The sequence below is a fragment of the Anopheles stephensi genome, chromosome 2 (assembly GCF_013141755.1).
Source record: "Anopheles stephensi strain Indian chromosome 2, UCI_ANSTEP_V1.0, whole genome shotgun sequence".
In the NCBI taxonomy this organism is placed as follows: domain Eukaryota; kingdom Metazoa; phylum Arthropoda; class Insecta; order Diptera; family Culicidae; genus Anopheles; species Anopheles stephensi.
In genome coordinates, this window is record NC_050202.1 from 30902790 (window position 1) to 30920611 (window position 17822).

Here is a 17822-nt window from a genome sequence, read left to right on the forward strand (position 1 = left end):
TCATATTTGAATTTCTCCGCCGTTAGCAAGCCTATGTAAACCTTGGTCATTTCGAGTGGTTGCTTTTTTTTCGTGTACTTGAAAATCTGCTCGAAAACAAATTGACAGCTGTTTGTTAACGCGCGTGTTTTCGTTTTCGGCCGGGAGCGTATTGAAAACTCAGTGATTCTACTTAACATTCTACTTAAATTGTCGGAATATTACAATGAACTTCTCTTTTGGGACACCCACAACTACAACCGCCTCCACGGGCGGGTTTTCCCTCGGCGCACCAGCCACCAGTACCGCTGCGACCGGATTCTCCTTCGGTACAACACCAACGTTCGGTGCAACCGGTGCGTCCGCACCAGCACCAACCCTGTCGCTGAATCCTTCAGCAGCAACAACAACACCAGCCCCCGCCGCTGGTGGACTGGGAACGCTTTCGTTTGGAGCGTCACTTGGGAATGCCGGTACAGCCGCTACCGCTTCATCTACGGCGACAGCTGCTCAACCAACGGCGGCAGCACTACCAACGTTTGGTTCGTTGGGAGGAACACCACAGCTTGGGGCGGGATTATCAGCAACATCAGCCTCTCTAACTCCGGCTAACGCTAACCAACCAACCGGTGGATCAGCAACCGGCATCAACCCGCTCGGGGGGTCTCTCACCCAACCGGCTACAACAACAACGGCAGCAGCTCCACTAACTCTCGGTGGATTCGGGCTGTCCAAGCCAGCGGAACAAAACACTCTTACTTTGGGCGCCACAACCACGACCACGACCACTCCAGCTGCTACCACAAACACAGCAGCAACCACTACGGGAGCGAGTTCCGGGTTAGCCGCTAGCCTGACGACCAACACACAAACAACGCAGTCGGCAACCGTAGCAGGGAATCAGCAGCTTAAGTTTTTCCAGCTCGAAGAGTTCATCAACAAATGGACACTAGAACTAGAGGAGCAAGAGAAGCTTTTCACTAACCAGGCCACGCAGGTGAACGCCTGGGACAACATGTTGCTCGCAAACGGTGAAAAGATCGTCGCTCTGAACGAAGCAGTCATGAAAGTGAAAGCAGAGCAGAACGCAATGGAACAAGAGCTAGAGTTCATCACGGCCCAGCACACCGAGCTCGAGGAGTGCATCGTTCCGCTCGAGCAGGAGCTATCCCGGATCGGGCAAATAGATCTGGAGCGTGGTCAAACGTACTCGATGGCGGAAACATTGGACTCGCAGCTGAAGCAGATGTACGAGGATCTGAAGGAGGTGATTGAGCATCTGAACGATGCGAACAAGTACACCGATCCGAACGATCCGCTCGTGCAGATTGGCAAAATTCTAAACGCACACATGAACTCGCTGCAATGGATTGAATCGTCCACCACGGGCATAACGAATCGGCTGGAGGAGATTAACAAGATGCACGAAACATTGCGTAAAGACAACGAGCGTTCCTTCCGCCTCACGTACTACGATCAGTGAGAGTGCGTGGCCAGAAATGGTGTGGTATTAAATAGGGCTTTATTACAATACTTTGAATAATGAAACATAAAATAAATTCGTTCTAATGATGCGCGCCACGATGAAAATACTATCATAGTCCTAGTTTTTAAGTCGATTCCTATCAATTCCTTATTGACGCTTTCGATGTCAGGTCACATGCAGGCACAGGCGTGAAAAGCTATTGCTCTACAGCTTGATACTTGATTGCTCGATCGTGCACTTTCGAATGAATCCGTAGGTCCGCTATCGCCGGAAAGGTAGCATCGCAACGATCGCAGGGATACGGTTTGCCATGGGTTTTCGTGTGCTTCAGCATATCGTTTTTCTGTGCAAAGCCACGTTCACAGTAGCCGCATTTGTACGGCTTTTCTCCCGTGTGTGTTCGCATGTGGATTTTGACGTGGTGCGCGGAAGCGAATCTAGAAAACGATAAGCAAAAAAAGGGTGTTTTAACGTGAGAAGGAAATTGTCAGGTTTATCGGCGATTGTTTCAAAGCACCTCATTTTGCAAACTTCGCACTCGTAATGACGCTCTCCTGGAAGGCAAAACAGAAAGAGGAGCATTTAGTAAAGTTTACAATACTATTTTACCAGGAAAAAACACGGCTTTTCCATACCTGTGTGTATGACCTGATGCTTAACCAGTGAATAATGTCTATTAAACTGTGATCCACACGTGTCGCAGCTGTAGGCTTTACTTTTCGTATGGGTAAGAAGATGCACCGTTAGATAACCTGCGAACCAGCATTACATTTACAAAACATTCTTTATCAAATAAACGCTGCTCTTAATGTAAACTTACCCTTCGTGCTGAACCGGCTCGGACATAAGTTGCACTGCCACGGTTTGTGACCAGTGTGGCGGTACTCGTGCTGGCGTAGATTGCTTCGGTCGCTAAACTCCTTGCCACACTGCGAACACAGAAAGCCGGTCCCGTGCGTATGGGTCTTTACGTGATTCTTCAGCAGCTGATCGGTCTGGAAACCCTTGTCACAAAACGCACAGAAATGGGATCGCCCGGTGGCGTGGCAGTACTGATGATGCTCGAAGGCCGCTTTCGTCATAAACACCTTCGGACACTGCTTGCAACAGTGAATCTCTGTGGCATGCTTCGCTTTCAAATGCTCCGTAAGTTCACGCAACGCCGCGTAGGCTGGTTCGCTGCAAAGCAAACACCGGAACCTAGTTATCTTCTCTTTCGGTTCTTCGAATTCTGCGGCGGAAACATTCGAAACCTGTTCCTGTTGTTTCTGAGGTGTGACTTTTCTTTTGGCGCTTGATCTCGTTTGCCTTTTCGTAGCCACACGCCGCCTTGGTGTCTTCGTATCGTAAGTATTGTCTTTTTCTTTTAAGGATTCTTCACCGGAGCATGATTGGTGATCTTCGTTTTCCGATACAGTTAGCTGATCCACAACGACAACAGCGCGTGTGGCGGCGTCCCCAGCATCACCTTTAGGTTGTTTAATGACACGGGTATCTTTTAATACAATCGGTTCGGATGCAGTTTCAACGACAGCTTTCTGAGATTGACTGCTTCCAACAATTTCGACCGGAACTTGCTCAGATTTTGGCGGGTAGCTTACAAGCACATCCGATGTTTCCATGGAACCACCACCTGTTATGTTGACGATGAATGTTGCATTTTTCTTTAAACAATTTCTCAGCAAATCACCGCTCTTCATGCTCATCTCGTACAAGCCATACGCTTCCAGCACCTTGCCTTTACAAGCGCCACAGACTTTTCGCGGAAAGCTCATAAATTCGTCCACTTTCACTTGTTCCGCATTGAACACGGATGGAACCAATCGTGCCAACATCATGTGCATGCTCAGCGTTCCCTCCTTGTAGGCAGTTTCATAGATGCAATGCTCTTCCGTGCTAAGGACGGCACAAATACGGCAGAATGTAAGCTGTATAGTTAAGCCTTGATCTTCCGGATCCGTAGTTTCCATCGTGGATCTGTTCTTCGTCTGTCTGAATGACCGTGTTTTGGTCCGTTTATTAAATCTTGCTTCCTAGTCCGAGAAGGCCTCCTTAGGCCTTAGGTCCGATCGTAGCACTGCAACAATGATTTTCGGATTGTTTAGGATAAAATCAACAAAACATGGTGTTGTTTACGTTATGCTAATTTGACATTTCCGTAAGCTCTCTTCAACGCACAAGGTTTATATACAATTATCGTCAGGTGCTGTACAGACGGCACGCTTCAATCATCCGCTGAGTGCCATGAGTGTTTGCATCGCACGTTGCAACACCACGCCACAATCATGAGTTTGTTTGCTTTTTCATTCGATTAATACAGTTTGGCCACGCAGGTAGCAATAGGAATTAAAATTTTGCATTTAATTACCCAGATTTTGTATACCCAAATGTTCATTAAAATACTTGTCTGCGGTTTCACACGACAGAACCTGGTAAGGAATTCTTTCCGGACCTTTTTTCCGTCCGAAGGCTATCAGACCGATAAAGATGCAGGTTTAGGTTTCCGAATATCTATTTAAAAAACATTAAAATCATATAATGCACTTTAGAATACGTGCAAGAATACACTAAAACATGACTAACGCTTTCTCTAACCCTTGACAAACTTAATTACTTCTTCTTAATTACTTAATTCTACTCTCACCAATGAAGTAAATCATATGAACCATCGGCACGTAGCAACTACATGTTACGATACTCCTTAGCTAGTATAACTAGTACAACAAGGTCACGAGCGTTTGGAGTTATTCTTTACTATCCGGGCTCTTGTCGTTCTGCTGGTTCATTTCCTTTTCGTACCTTATTTTCATAATGTTGGTACTGGTAAACCGTATAAATTTATCTTCTTCGCCGGAAAGCGCATCCTTACTGCTGCCCGCCTGACAATGCTCCTTGTAGTGGTTCCTCAGGTCGGTGAGCAGCCGGAAAGATGCATCGCACCGATCACACTGGTACGGATTGCTGCCAACGTGTGTTTTCATATGCTTCACCATGTCGTTGCTTTGCGTGAAGCTACGATCGCAATAACTGCATTTGAAGGGCTTTTCGCCGGTATGCGTTAGCATGTGCCGTTTGACATGGTGGCTTGAGGTGAATCTAAAACATAAAGGAGCAAACATCGATTGTAGCAATCACTTCCAACTGTGCAACGTGTAATGAATGTGCGGGCACATACCTCATGTTACAAACTTCACAGGTAAAGTGGCGATCACCTGAAAATGTAAAGCAAAAATGTAACGAATGAGTGGTTTGCATGCAACACCCAACAGTAGCTCCTTACCCGTATGGATGAGCTGATGTTTTACCAATGAATAATGTCTGCTAAATTGCGATCCACACGTGTCGCAGCTGAAGAATTTGGCTTTCGTGTGGGTATGCTGATGTCTGTCCAGATAGCCTAACGAAGGATGGGGAATGGGGAAGCGGAAGCAGAATAAAGAGAATCGTTTTAGTTGCCGTTTGCGCGTTAACCTTTCATACGATGGGGTACATACTTTTCATGCTGAAACGGCTCGGACATAGGCTACACTGCCACGGTTTATCCCCGGTATGCCTTATCAGGTGTTGCCGAAGATTGCTGCGGTTGCTAAACTCCTGACCACAGTGCGAACACAGAAAGCCTGTCCCGTGCGTATGAGTCCTGATGTGATTCTTGAGCAGTTGCTCCGTTTGAAAACCCTTGTCACAAAACAGACAGAAATGGGATCGGCCGGTCGCGTGGCAGTACTGATGATGCTCGAAGGCCTCCTTTTTCATAAACACCTTCGGACACAGTTGACAGCAGAAAATCACCTCGCTGTGCTCCTTATACAGATGCTCGGTAAGCTGCTTCGGTGAGGTGTATGTCGTATCCTCTTTGCAAAGCAGACAGCTGTACAGGTTTTTCTTCGTTTGCGGTTCTTGCGTATCGGTACTTTCTTCCTGAGTCTGCTGCTGTACCTTACGCGTCATTCTTGTTTTAGCCCTTGGCGTTTTTTCCTTGCCACCAGTGGACTTACGCTTGGAGACTACAGTTTTTTCACGTGCAGATGAGCTGCGTGTGATTTTTATGGCCGGCGTTCTGGTGCTGGTCTGTTCTTTTTCATCATCCTCCGTGTTATGCTCGCAATCATCGGTTGGTGTGACGTTACGCTCGGGCGTCGATACGATCCGGCTGGATGAAGTATCTTTCTTTCGGGTTTGTTTAAAATTAGTTTTTCGAGCAGATCGTTTACGCGTCGGCTTCTCGTCCACCGTTAACGATTGGTTCGCTTCATCATCGGCATAGTTGGACTCCAGCTCCAGCGATTCCAGTGCGTAACTTTCCTTCACCTCGTCGTACACATTCTCAATGGTGAATGAGTCCGTCTTTCGGGACATGCACTCTCGCAGCAGATCGCCACTCTTCATACACTGCTCGTACAAAACATACGCATCCAGTATTTTGTTTTTGCAGTCTACACAAATGTTTCTTGGCCAGCACATAAACTCATCCATCTTCACTTGCTCCGCATTGAACACCGAGGGAACAAGCTTTTCCATCATCATGTGCATGCTTAACGTTGCGTTCCGGTATACTGTTTCATAGATGGAGTACTGTTCGGTGCATGCCACAGCGCAAACACGGCAAAACGTTGATTTTAGATGAATGGTTACAAATTCCTCCTCCATTGCAGCTAAATTTTTAAGCGCTATGCGAGATTAGAAACAAAATAAACAACACCAAGTTGCTTTTGTACGCGTTTCTGTTTTGCCAACAAACTGTCAAACTGACCAAGGTGTCTCAATGTCAAGGTCGTTGCAACTTTTGCTGTGCTCGTTCGCAATCAATCTTGTGCTCGTTCGCTTTGCTTCGAATATTTCCTCATGCAAACGGTCGTAGCTCATGTTATTTTCAAATGATAAAATTCGAGTAGCGTTACAAAAATGGGGCGCCGTACAGTTATGCGATGAAAAACTGAATTAGAACCAAGCAATTGTTTCTCATCAGAAGGTGCCACATGGAGATAATTTAATCGGTAAGAGTTGTTCAAGGATAGCATATTCTGTGATTTACCGTTCGTACAAGCACATTTTCCTGATGACACTGCTGCTTTGAATTATTTCCAATAATTGGCGTCGAATAAAGTTTAAAATGTTCCTTTTATATTTATATTTATTGTACTATAAGTATCTTTATAAACAATATTCCAGCAACGGAAATATATGACCTGACAAATGCTTATCAATTAAAGATGTTAATTTTTTGTTTTGTTCCACGCACATCTCATCAAAGCGACCATACAAAAACGATTAATTGTCATCACTCTCCTCAGCCTTCTGGCCGTACTGGTTCATCTCCTTTTGGTATCGTAGCTTCAGTATTTGGATGCTGGTAAACCGAATGTCCTGATCGTCCACCACCGGCGAAGGACCGATCCCATTTTCACTTTCGACATAGTGTTCTTTGTAGTGGTTTCGCAGGTCCTTCAGCAGCCGGAACGATGCATCGCACCGGTCACACTGGTACGGATGATCACCGATGTGCGTTTTCATGTGCTTCACCAGAACGTTGCTTTGTGCAAAGCCGCGCTCGCAGTAGGTGCATTTGTAAGGCTTTTCACCGGTGTGTGTTAACATGTGGCGCTTTACGTGATAGGGGGAAACAAACCTGGTGAGATGAAAATCAATGTTACGTTAATCGTGATCAAGTTAAAGTGTGAGAGTATAACACTTACCTCATGGGACAAAGGTCGCATACAAATGGACGCTCACCTGAAAGCAATGTAGCATACGAAAATGGTAAAATATGAAGCAACCATCATATCGTAACTTGCACTGCTCCATTTACCTGTGTGAATGATCTGATGCTTGACCATCGAATAGTGCTTGTTGAACTGCGATCCACAGGTCGGGCAGGTATAAACTTTAGTTTTCGTGTGGGTGCGCATGTGAACATTTAGGCAAGCTGCAAGTAACTCAAAACAAAGTAAATACCACGCTCACAACAGATGAAATGTCCACGCGTGTTCCTTACCTTTCGTGTTAAACCGGCAGGGACATAGACGGCAGGGCCATGATTTACTATCGGTGTGAAATGTCACATGTTTCTGAAGATTGCTCTTGGTTGTGAAACCCTTCCCACAGATTGAGCATAGAAATTTCGGATCCCTCGTATGAGAGCGAATGTGATTCTTTAGCAGAATTTCCGTCTGGAAGCCCTTATCACAAAACGTGCAGAAGAACGAACGGCCCGTAGCGTGGCAATACTGATGATGCTGGAAGCTTTGCTCACTGACGAACACCTTCGGACATTTGTCACAGGATCGTAACTGCGATGGGTGTTCCGCTTTAAGATGCTCGGTCAACTCGTTGGGCGAATCGTACGTCGGTCCATCGCACAGTTGACAGCGATATACTTCAGTTTTGGATTCCAGTGGTTCAGCCTCTTCCTTATCTTCCTTTTTCATTAACACTTCCTTATCCACCTTTTTCCGTTCACGGGTAACTTTTGCTGCCTTTGCTTTGGTGGTATTAGCCTTTCTGCCTCTCGACACGGTTGGCTCCCAGTCCGGTTCTGTGTTCTTGTCTTCAAGATATTCCGTCTCATTTTCGACGACCAGCTCTTCCACTTGCTGTTCAAACGTTTCTTTTTTTATGTTTGTGCGTTTCGATGATGATTTCGTGGCGGTCGTTATTTCGTTCACCTCACTTTTGCGTTGTTTCACTGAACTTTGGGGTGCGGTGAAGGGTTCTAGTGGTTCCATGGTAATTTCTTGTACAACATCACATTCAAAGAACTCCTCCGTCGGTACGTCAATAACAGCATCCTCCGTAACGAGGACTGGGACGTCTTCGTCAATCTTTTCTTTGGTAAATCCCTTCTTTTGCAGCCTAGCGCCACTGTCGAGGCATGTTTCGTACAGCTCGTACGCATCCTGCACTTTTTGCTTGCATTCTAAACAGATTGCCGTAGGCCAGTTCGCACTGTAATCGTGCTGTAGCTGTGCTTCATTAAACATCGACGGGAATAGCTTCTCCAGCACGATCTGCAAGCTCTTGGAACCATCTCCATCGAGCGATTCGTGCAGAGGGTAGTATTCTTCCATTTCTATCACGCAGATACGGCAACAGGTGAGTGATTCCATTGTATTCCAAACCACCTCATCGTCCATCGTTGTGCGGTTAAGATAGCTTAAAACGGCGTAAAATTAGCAATTACTGTAGCAATACTAGCCAGTTTGTTTACTAAATATTCCACTTGTAAAATCCCTCCGTCAAAGAAGGCGTCTTTTGTTGTGTTGTGTTTGTATGCGCTGTCAGTGGAAACGTCACGTCAAGATGCATAGAGAAAAGGTATGGCAGAAAACACCATGAGAATTTTTATTTTTTATTATTCTCATCTAATTTAATTTGACTCCAGGATTGAAACTGGAAATAATCTATGCTGATATATAATTATAAAGCAATCAACTTCATGAACGCCCGACGTCGATGCTAAACAATTTGTGGTTTAAATCATATTAATGCTGAGACTTGTTCAAATAATGCGCACTCGTTACATCTTGCATTTGAAGAACTGTATTAATGCGCTTGGAGACAAATGATTCTTCTTTCTCTTGAAATTTTGAAACGATACATGTTTAAAACTGCACAATGTTTGAATTGTACAATAAAAATGGGTTTTATATTCACAGCTTTCGCTAGTAGAATCAATCAATCTTTGCCAGTTTAATCCGCAGTTTCGTTCATTCCTTGCCTTCCGGTGGTATCCTCTGCTTCTTTAGCCTTAACTGCAGAATGTCGATGCTGGTAAAGCGCAATCCTTTATCTTGGTCCGCTGCACCACCAACACCAAGTTCGCCCGTTTGATAATGTTCTTTGTAGTGATTTCGTAGATCCGAAAGCAGCCTAAAGGTTGCATCGCAGCGATCGCACTGGTACGGATTGCTACCGACGTGTATTTTCATGTGCTTCACCATATCGTTGCTCTGTGCAAAACTTCGATCACAATAGGTGCATTTAAACGGTTTCTCACCCGTATGGGTACGCATGTGACGCTTGACCATGTAGCTCGTAGCGAACCTGAAATAACATACTCCAGATTAGCAATTTTCAACTTGCAGTCCCTCAAAACCGTAGTGCGTCGTACCTCATACCACAGACTTCACACCCAAACGGACGTTCGCCTGCAATACAGAAAAAACAAATGTAAAAGATAAGCGATCTCATGCGGATGATACGAAAACGAATCAGAGGTACGTTTCTCACCCGTATGTATCAATTTGTGCTTTATGAGCGAGTAATGCTTATTAAACTGTGATCCACAGGTATCACAGCTGAACGCTTTCTCCTTCGTGTGCGTATTTTGATGTGTCGTTAACCCTCCTAAAAACAACCAAATGAACAAGTTGAACCATCGGAGTTTTACGGCTACAAAACTAATCACCTAATTACCCTTTGTGCTAAAACGACAGGGACACAGATTGCACGCCCACGGCTTGTGGCCAGAATGTCCGATGATGTGCTGGCGAAGATTGCTGTTGTTGTTAAACTCTTTGCCACAGTGGAAACACAAATAGTTCGATCTGTGCGTGTGGGTTCGTATGTGATTCTTAAGCAGCTGTTCGGTTTGAAATCCCTTGTCGCAAAAGGTGCAGAAGAACGATCGACCGGTTGCATGGCAGTATAGATGTTGCTCAAAGGCCGTTTGGGTTACAAACACCTTCGGACAATGCTCGCAAGTACGTATCTGATCCGGATGATTTTCCTTCAAATGCTCGGTGAACGCTTTTGGTGAGGAATACGTGGGCGCATTGCATAGCACGCACTGGTACAGATCTATTTTGGTTTCCAGTTCATTCGCATCTGCTTGCAATTCTTCTGAGACATCAATGCTTTCCCGTAAAGGTATATCTCTTTCCCCCTTACAATTTATAACCGTCGATGAGGAAGACTGTAAGGGTTCGTTAGCAGCGGAGCAGTTGGTCGCGCACTTTTCACCCGATGGATTTCCACCATCGCAGTGTGGGCGCTGCTTTTCGTCGATCGCTGCTATAAACTGCTTCACAGTTCTTTTGGTCTGTTTTCTTTTCGTTCTCGGAGATACTATATTTTGGCACTTGTTTAGGGAGGTACGTTTGGATGATCGTACAGTGCGCGGAAGCTTCGACACAGTTTCAACCACAGTCAGTTCCAAGGGAGATTCCACTTCAAGCGAATTTGGATCAGATTCCTGCCGTTCTGCCACTGCTAGCTTTTCGGGGATGTATTGTTCATCCATTGCAGTTCCTCTTGGTACATCATCACCGATCGCTGTGAACTGTTGCCGGTGCAACAAATCGACGCTTTTCTCGCACCGCTCGTACAGCGCGTACGCACTCAACACATTACTCCTACAGTCGGGGCAGATAGTCGATGGCCACTGCATTTTGCGATCTCGCTCCACCTGTTCCGGGTTAAATACAGCTGGAAATAGCTTTTCCAACATTAACTGTACACTTAACGATTTTTCGTGGTCGGTGGTCCGGTCCTGTATGCGATACTGTGCACCGCACATCGTGACACAAATACGGCAGCAGTACGACTGCATTCCCGAATCTTCAGTCTTTACTATCTCCATTTCGGAAGAGCAAATACTTCCCACGTTCCCTAAATTACTATCGCCATCGGTATTTGATTCGTTTTTGGTAATTGTATCGTACGTCGATATTGGAGTTTCTCAAATGCAATGTTTTCACGTCAACACAAAAATACCAAAACACACGGTCAAGGTTGTTAGAGTAGGGATGTGACAAGCAGCGCAAATCTGGATCTGCATAATACGTTCGAATTTGGCGTTTCCTTCAATATTAATCGCAACGCAAGACAAACAAAATAACGCTCGCAGAAGAGTAAAGCTCAGCTTACTTTCGTGCAAGTTCTTTTGAGGTTACATTTGAGGTACATACGCTCACGATTTCCATGTGAAAGGGGTCAGTTGTGCTTTGTACTATTGTAAAAATGGCCTTGAACCTTTCTTTTTCCTTGGCCCTACCACCTCGAGAGGTCTCGGCCTGCCATTTCTGGCTTTCTGTGATTTAATTTTACCCATAGCATAGTAGTCAGCCCTGCGTTCGGGGAGGCATTATGGATGGTGTTTGAACCCCAGTCCTGCCGTGTGATGACCGGTGTCCCACCAAGAACCTTTAACATTTTAAATTTCTATTATGTGTCCAATGGTGGTGATAGTTCAAACGATGGTTGTAGCTTGGCAGATTCGCTACACATTGCATTTATTATACCGAAAATGTACTTAAAGATAGACACTCTAGACTCTAGACACGGCTATTTAAAAACGTATTAATGTATGCTTTAAAAATTAGACTGCTCTTCAAGGCTTTTATCTGATGACCATATGTACTAGCTGTCCACCGAGTTACCCATCAACCTTAGTATCATGTATTGCAGACAAGTCAAATTATCAGTTCATTAACAGTCAAAGGACTTCAAATGATGATTTGTTCGGACAATGAAGTTCATCCTTGAATGAAGAAGTTGGAAATAGTGCAAAATAGAGGATTGTCGCCTGCTGGCTCTAATTGCGTTCATTCAGTTGAGTGTGTGTTTGCAACGACCCACCCAAAGGTTAGATTTAGTCGTCTAGGCTCGAAAAGACCCACATAACTACTAGTGATGGGCGGGCACATAACTCCGAACCTATCGGGTCGGAGCCATCAGTAAGCGAACCGGAATCGTTCGAGTCGTATTCCTAGTTCCAACGACTACGGGTCAAATCGTGGGTGCACCGAGTCTGGGTCGACCCGTAGGTGCAGCAAAGCATACGCGAGATCAACCCGTGAGTGCCACGAGTTCGGGTCAAGCCGAGGGTGCAACGAGTTCAGGTCGTCCCGTGAGTTCGACGAGTTCGATCTAATCCACGGGTCATCCTTAAATTGTTACGGGTCGACCCGAACCTACGGATCTCGCATATCCGTGAAAAAAGTCGTATGGCCCATCACTAATAACTACCGAAGGGCCACCCGGAAATGGCTAATGTTAAGCTAATCTATTTTTTAATGCATACATCGGGTGAAAGATCACCATCAATGACCAAAGTGTTTCAAATGACCAACCTAATAAAAAATCTGCTAATTTTCATCGCTTCCGGTACCCTTTTGATGCATCTGACTCATCTCCTTTTGGTACCGTAGCCTCAGTATTTCGGTGCTGGTAAACCGAATATCCTGGTCGTCCACCACCGGCGAAGGTCCGATTCCGTTCTCGCTTTCGATGTAGTGTTCTTTGTAGTGGTTACGCAGGTCCTTCAGCAGCCGGAACGATGCATCGCACCGGTCACACTGGTACGGATGATCACCGATGTGCGTTTTCATGTGCTTCACCAGAACGTTGCTTTGTGCAAAGCCGCGCTCGCAGTAGGTGCATTTGTAAGGCTTTTCACCGGTGTGTGTCAGCATGTGCCGTTTTACATGGTACGGTGAAACGAACCTAGTAAAATGGAGAAGATAAAAGCCAACGTCCAGTTAACGGTGATGCTCAATGATCGGTTTTCGTCAAAAAAAAACACCTACCTCATGGGACAAACCTCACAGACAAATGGACGCTCCCCTAAAAACACACACAAAACCGATCAAGAATGGAACAAGCATATCATAATTTGGCTTTCCCGCTTACCTGTGTGAATGATCTGATGTTTAACCATTGAATAGTGCTTGTTGAACTGTGAACCACAGGTCGGGCAGGTATACGTCTTGTTTTTCGTATGCGTACGCATATGAACGTTAAGATTGACTGTGAAATAAATTAACCTTCCTGCTTTAACACCACATCCGCTTAGCATACATTTCTAGCCCAAGTGTACGTTACCTTTCGTGTTGAACCGACAGGGACATAAGCTGCACGGAAACGATTTACTATCGTCGTGGAGCTGCATATGTATGTGAAGACTGCTCACATTCGCAAAGCTTTTGCCGCAGATCGAGCACAGGCACTTCGTGTCACGCGTATGCGATCGCTGGTGACACTCCAGCAGAATTTCCGTCTGGAAGCCCTTATCACAAAACGTGCAGAAGAACGAACGGCCCGTGGCGTGGCAATACTGATGATGCTGGAAGCTTTGCTCACTGACAAACACCTTGGGACATTTGTCACAGGATCGTATCTGCGATGGGTGTTCCGCTTTCAAATGATCGGTCAACTCGTTGAGCGAATCGTACGTCGGCCCATCGCACAGTTGACAGAGATATATTTCTATTTTAGATTGCAGTGGCTCTTCCTGTCCCTTTCCTCGTTTTTGCCTAACGGTTACCTTGTTTTCTAACTTTTTACGTTCGCCCGTAGCTTTCTCTACCTTCTTCTTAGTGGCTCTTGCCTTTTTCGCCTTGGGTGCGGGTGGCTCCCAGTCCGGTTCCGTGTTTATTACTTCGGGAAATTCTGTCTCATCTTCGTCGGTCAGATCTTCCCGTTCCTTTTTGACGGTCACCGACGCTTTTGTGCTGGTTGTGACTGGATCCTTTACCTTGTTTTTACGAGTTTTCACTGTACGCTGGGGTACGGTGAAGGGTTCTAGTGGCTCCATGGCTGGTTCTTGTACCAGATCACATTCCAAGAATTCTTCCGTCGGTACATCTATAATAGCATCCTCCGTATCAAGGACTGGAACGTCTTCGTGAGCCTTGTCTTTGGGTATGCCCTTCTTTTGCAACCTATCACCACTGTCAAGACATGTCTCGTACAGCTCGTACGCATCCTGAACCTTCCGCTTGCAGTCTCGACAGACTGCCGTAGGCCAGTTCATACTGTAATCGTACTGTAGCTGTGCTTCATTAAACACCGCTGGGAACAGCTTCTCCAGCACGATCTGCAAGCTCTTCGAACCATGCCCATCGATTGGTTCGTGCATTGGACAGTACTCTTCCATCTGTAGCACGCAGATGCGGCAACAAGTGAGGAGTTCCGCTGTCGGCCAACCCAACTCATCGTTCATCGTTGATCAGTTACGTTAGCTACACGCGCGACACGGGGACTGATGATCAGTTGCGGAAGTAACACCAACTGTAGTTTTGTTTACGAAAATGCAAATTTCTGCGTTGTTCTGTTTACTAAAATGCGTCTGTTGTTGTTTTGTGTTTTGATGTGCTGTCAAATGTGTCAAATCGAAGCAACGTTCAAGGTGTATTCATGCAAGATGTGCTGGCAGGTGTTTAGTATCTTTTGTTTTTCCGGAGAAAATGCGCACTCGAATTATTTCGAATGCACTTTAAGTAAATTGTAAAGTAAATGAATTACCAGCTGCTATGCTAGGAAGAGAACCAACAACGCATGTTCCTGAGCAACTATGTTGGTGCAGGATTTGCTCGACTTAAAATAATACGACTCTGAAGTCTGTTCTCGAATGCAAACAATTCTACTATTCGCAGGACTGGCTAAGCTTTTGGAGAGGTTTGGTGTTGTAATTCTCGCAAATTGGGCAAAAAAAGCTCAATACACAGACAATAAGGATAACCATCAAAATAGATTTATACAATTTAGTCGCCTATTTTCTATATTATTTCTTACAAAGCTACATTGTTATGCAACGTGGTTGGGAAGTTAATACAAATCATGTTACTAATCCAGCAAGCTCTTGTTGGAAAATCTTGAAGCCTTTTACAAAACATTTTTTCACTTTGTACGATTTTTGGAAACGATGAAAACCGATGTTCCAACCACCTGATGTGGGGTTGTAGAGCCAAATGAGAAGAAGAAAAAGAAGAAGCTAGAGTGCTTCTCGATAAAACAGAAACGAAATTTCAAAAGGCAACCGAGAGCTTCTGGAGGCTGCAACGAGCTCCACATTGAGGTAACTGCTTCTCAAAATGAGCTCACTGGTAGTTACTTTCTTACCTAAGGGACGATAAGGGACGAACATCCCCATTACTTTGTGTAACCCCATTCGAGAGCCTCTACTGAACGGCAGGGAATTCAGTTGCTTCGGCCATCACTTTGCGATTTCCGCAATCCCCCTCGTATCGTTCACTGTACTGTGCCATTTCCTTTTCGTATCGCATCTTCAAAATGTTTGTACTAGTGAACCGAATGCCCTTGTCCACTTCGGGCGATGAGATGGTTCCCTTATCGACCGGCTGGCACGTTTCCTTGTAGTGATTTCGTAGCTCCGTGAGTAGCCGGAAGGACGCTTCGCAACGATCGCACTGGTACGGATTCTCGCCCAGGTGCGTTTTCATGTGCTTCACCATATCGTTGCTTTGTGCAAAGCCGCGATCGCAATACGTGCATTTGAAAGGTTTTTCACCGGTGTGCGTCAGCATGTGCCGTTTCACATGGTAGGTTGAGACGAATCTACGAACAAAAAAGAGAGCAATAGCAGACATTAATGAAAGTGCTTGAGGGAAGCTAGTAGTGGGAAACGACATACCTCATTGGACAAAGATCGCAGCCATAGGGTCGCTCGCCTTGAAAAAGGAAATGTAGAACAGAAGTATAAAGGGAAAGTTGTGAATGAAGAACAAACCAATAATACCCACCTGTATGGATTAGCTGATGCTTGATCAGAGAGTATCTCGTGTGGAACTGAGACCCACAGGTATCGCAACTGAACGGTCTTAGTGTCGAATGAGTTCGCTGATGTAAGTTTAGTGCACCTGTTGGTGGAAAAGAAGTGCAGAACATATGATTAAACATTTTGCTAAACAGCTTTAAAAATGCTCTGCTATCCTCCTTCATACCTTTGGTACAGAACCGACTGGGGCACTGGGTGCAGGCCCAAGCTTTAACGCCCGTGTGGCGCACCAGATGCTGTCGAAGGTTGCTCTTACTGTTAAACTTTTTCCCACACAGCGAGCACAAAAACTCGGCCACGTGTGTGTGCGAGCGGGTGTGGCTTTTGAGCAGATTTTCGGTCTGAAAACCTTTGTCGCAGAACATGCAGAAGAAGGAGCGCAGGGTAGCGTGGCAGTACTGGTGATGCTGGTAGGCTGGCTCACTCATAAACACCTTCGGACACTTGTCGCACGTGCGTATCTGATCCGGATGTTCCGCCTTGAGGTGAGCGGTAAGCTGCATCGGCGATCCGTACACATGTCCATCGCACAGCTGGCACTGGTACACATCCACCTTGGACTGCAGTTCTTCGACCTGATCCGACGAGTCGTCTGCCGCTTCTGATGCTTTGATTTTCGCCCGTTTCTGCTTTTCCCGCACTTCCTCCTCGTTGTGCTCACTTTGCGTATTTGCCGATCTAGCTTTAGCAGAAGGTTTTCTGCCCCTCTTTTTTGGCTGCTTCTCGAAGACTGTGCTTTCTTCTTCTGCATCTGACTTGCGTCTCGAATCGCTGTCCTGCGCCGAACCACTTTGTTCCAGACCAGTCTCATACTCCTCTTCCACCGGCTCCTGTTTAATCTTATTTCTGGTCCGCCTTTTCGCGGGTACATCCACCTGCACAATGTTTCGCTTTCTCGTCGACCTGCGGGTAACACTTGCCTCGTGCGCTGTTTCTTCCTCCTCGGCAGCGATGGGTTCCTGCTCGGAATGTGCATCATCGCCCGTTTCATCCATCAGATGCTCTGCCTCCTCTGTGTAGATGGCATTACCATCTTCAAACGTGTACTCAATCAAAACGTCGTACTGTCCGCCGGTACTGCAATCCTGCTCCGATTTCACCGTTTCCACTTCAACGGTCATTCGTTCCTCGGCGTACCGCTGCAGCCACTCTTCGCTGTCCACCAGCTGCGCGTACAGCTCATACGCTACCAGCACCTTTTCCTTGCAGGCAAGGCAAGCTTTCGTCGGCCAGTCCATACCCTCGACGGGCTTCGTTTCCTGCCCGAATGTGGTCGGAAACATGGTCGTCAGCATCATGGTAAGGCTCAAACAGCGTTCCGCGTCCACCACATCGTCCATGCCGCACTGGCCGACCGATTCGGTCACACAGATGCGGCACATCTCCAGCTCTGCTACGCCCGATGAAATGAAATTTGATGATTTCACGTCCATCCCTGGCACCCTTGTTCCGGAACGTTCGTCTCAATTATGTGATTTTTACGGAACAATTCTCCCTTGTTGTTTACAGATGCGACGAATCCCGTATTTTTGTTTGCGGAGTTGCCACAAACGTCAGTGAAGAACGCAGCGAGCGAGAAACGAATGACGAGGTAGCTACAGCTAAGGTGTGCATATTAAGTTACGTGCAATACAATTTGATTGAACCGTTATTGATCCCAAAGAGGGCAATATTGCTCCGAAATGCATAAATCTTCTGTCCAATATTATCCGTGCATTACATTTTATGCACTAAAAAGCGTCTGGTCTATATAAGCTTTATATATCGGTTTACTAAGCAACACAGACGGTATCTACTACGAAACCGCGTTAGTTCGGTGTTGGTTCCACATCCACAAGT

The 17822-nt window shown here is 45.9% G+C and overlaps 3 protein-coding genes across 3 annotated transcripts; 1 reads left to right on the forward strand and 2 right to left on the reverse strand.

Moving 5' to 3' along the window:
* Window positions 1-95: 95 nt before the first annotated feature.
* On the forward strand, window positions 96-1572 carry LOC118508565 (nuclear pore glycoprotein p62). Its single transcript, XM_036048464.1, has one exon. It carries the CDS (start codon window positions 206-208, stop codon window positions 1460-1462), a length of 1257 nt encoding a protein of 418 aa, XP_035904357.1. The 5' UTR covers window positions 96-205; the 3' UTR covers window positions 1463-1572.
* Window positions 1485-17549, reverse strand: LOC118507389. The gene is made up of 25 exons (XM_036045843.1): window positions 16150-17549; window positions 15949-16065; window positions 15840-15876; window positions 15371-15763; window positions 13289-14415; window positions 13097-13213; window positions 12994-13030; window positions 12554-12910; window positions 12085-12091; window positions 9881-11144; window positions 9695-9811; window positions 9576-9612; window positions 9173-9508; window positions 7461-8617; window positions 7275-7391; window positions 7162-7198; window positions 6751-7094; window positions 4960-6147; window positions 4746-4862; window positions 4641-4677; window positions 4213-4561; window positions 2286-3498; window positions 2101-2217; window positions 1983-2019; window positions 1485-1902 (listed from the first exon to the last, which is right to left on the reverse strand). The coding sequence occupies exons 1-25, from the start codon at window positions 17414-17416 to the stop codon at window positions 1662-1664; spliced, it is 10167 nt and encodes a 3388-aa protein (XP_035901736.1). The 5' UTR covers window positions 17417-17549; the 3' UTR covers window positions 1485-1661.
* On the reverse strand, window positions 6568-9173 carry LOC118508564 (zinc finger protein 394-like). The gene is made up of 4 exons (XM_036048463.1): window positions 7461-9173; window positions 7275-7391; window positions 7162-7198; window positions 6568-7094 (listed from the first exon to the last, which is right to left on the reverse strand). The coding sequence occupies exons 1-4, from the start codon at window positions 8596-8598 to the stop codon at window positions 6737-6739; spliced, it is 1650 nt and encodes a 549-aa protein (XP_035904356.1). The 5' UTR covers window positions 8599-9173; the 3' UTR covers window positions 6568-6736.
* Window positions 17550-17822: the final 273 nt, after the last annotated feature.

Bases quoted from the DNA above. Each gene is read 5' to 3' on its own strand.
- LOC118508565 (XM_036048464.1), top strand. From the start codon at position 206: ATGAACTTCTCTTTTGGGACACCCACAACTACAACCGCCTCCACGGGC.
- LOC118508564 (XM_036048463.1), bottom strand. From the start codon at position 8,598: ATGGACGATGAGGTGGTTTGGAATACAATGGAATCACTCACCTGTTGC. The intron at 7,392-7,460 runs GTAAGGAACACG...AGTTACTTGCAG, and splicing joins CTGCCGGTTTAACACGAAAG to CTTGCCTAAATGTTCACATG. The intron at 7,095-7,161 runs GTAAGTGTTATA...TCATCTCACCAG, and splicing joins TGCGACCTTTGTCCCATGAG to GTTTGTTTCCCCCTATCACG.
- LOC118507389 (XM_036045843.1), bottom strand. From the start codon at position 17,416: ATGGACGTGAAATCATCAAATTTCATTTCATCGGGCGTAGCAGAGCTG. The intron at 3,499-4,212 runs TAACTCCAAACG...TTCTCGGACTAG, and splicing joins AGAGCCCGGATAGTAAAGAA to GAAGCAAGATTTAATAAACG. The intron at 1,903-1,982 runs GTGCTTTGAAAC...ATCGTTTTCTAG, and splicing joins TGCGAAGTTTGCAAAATGAG to ATTCGCTTCCGCGCACCACG.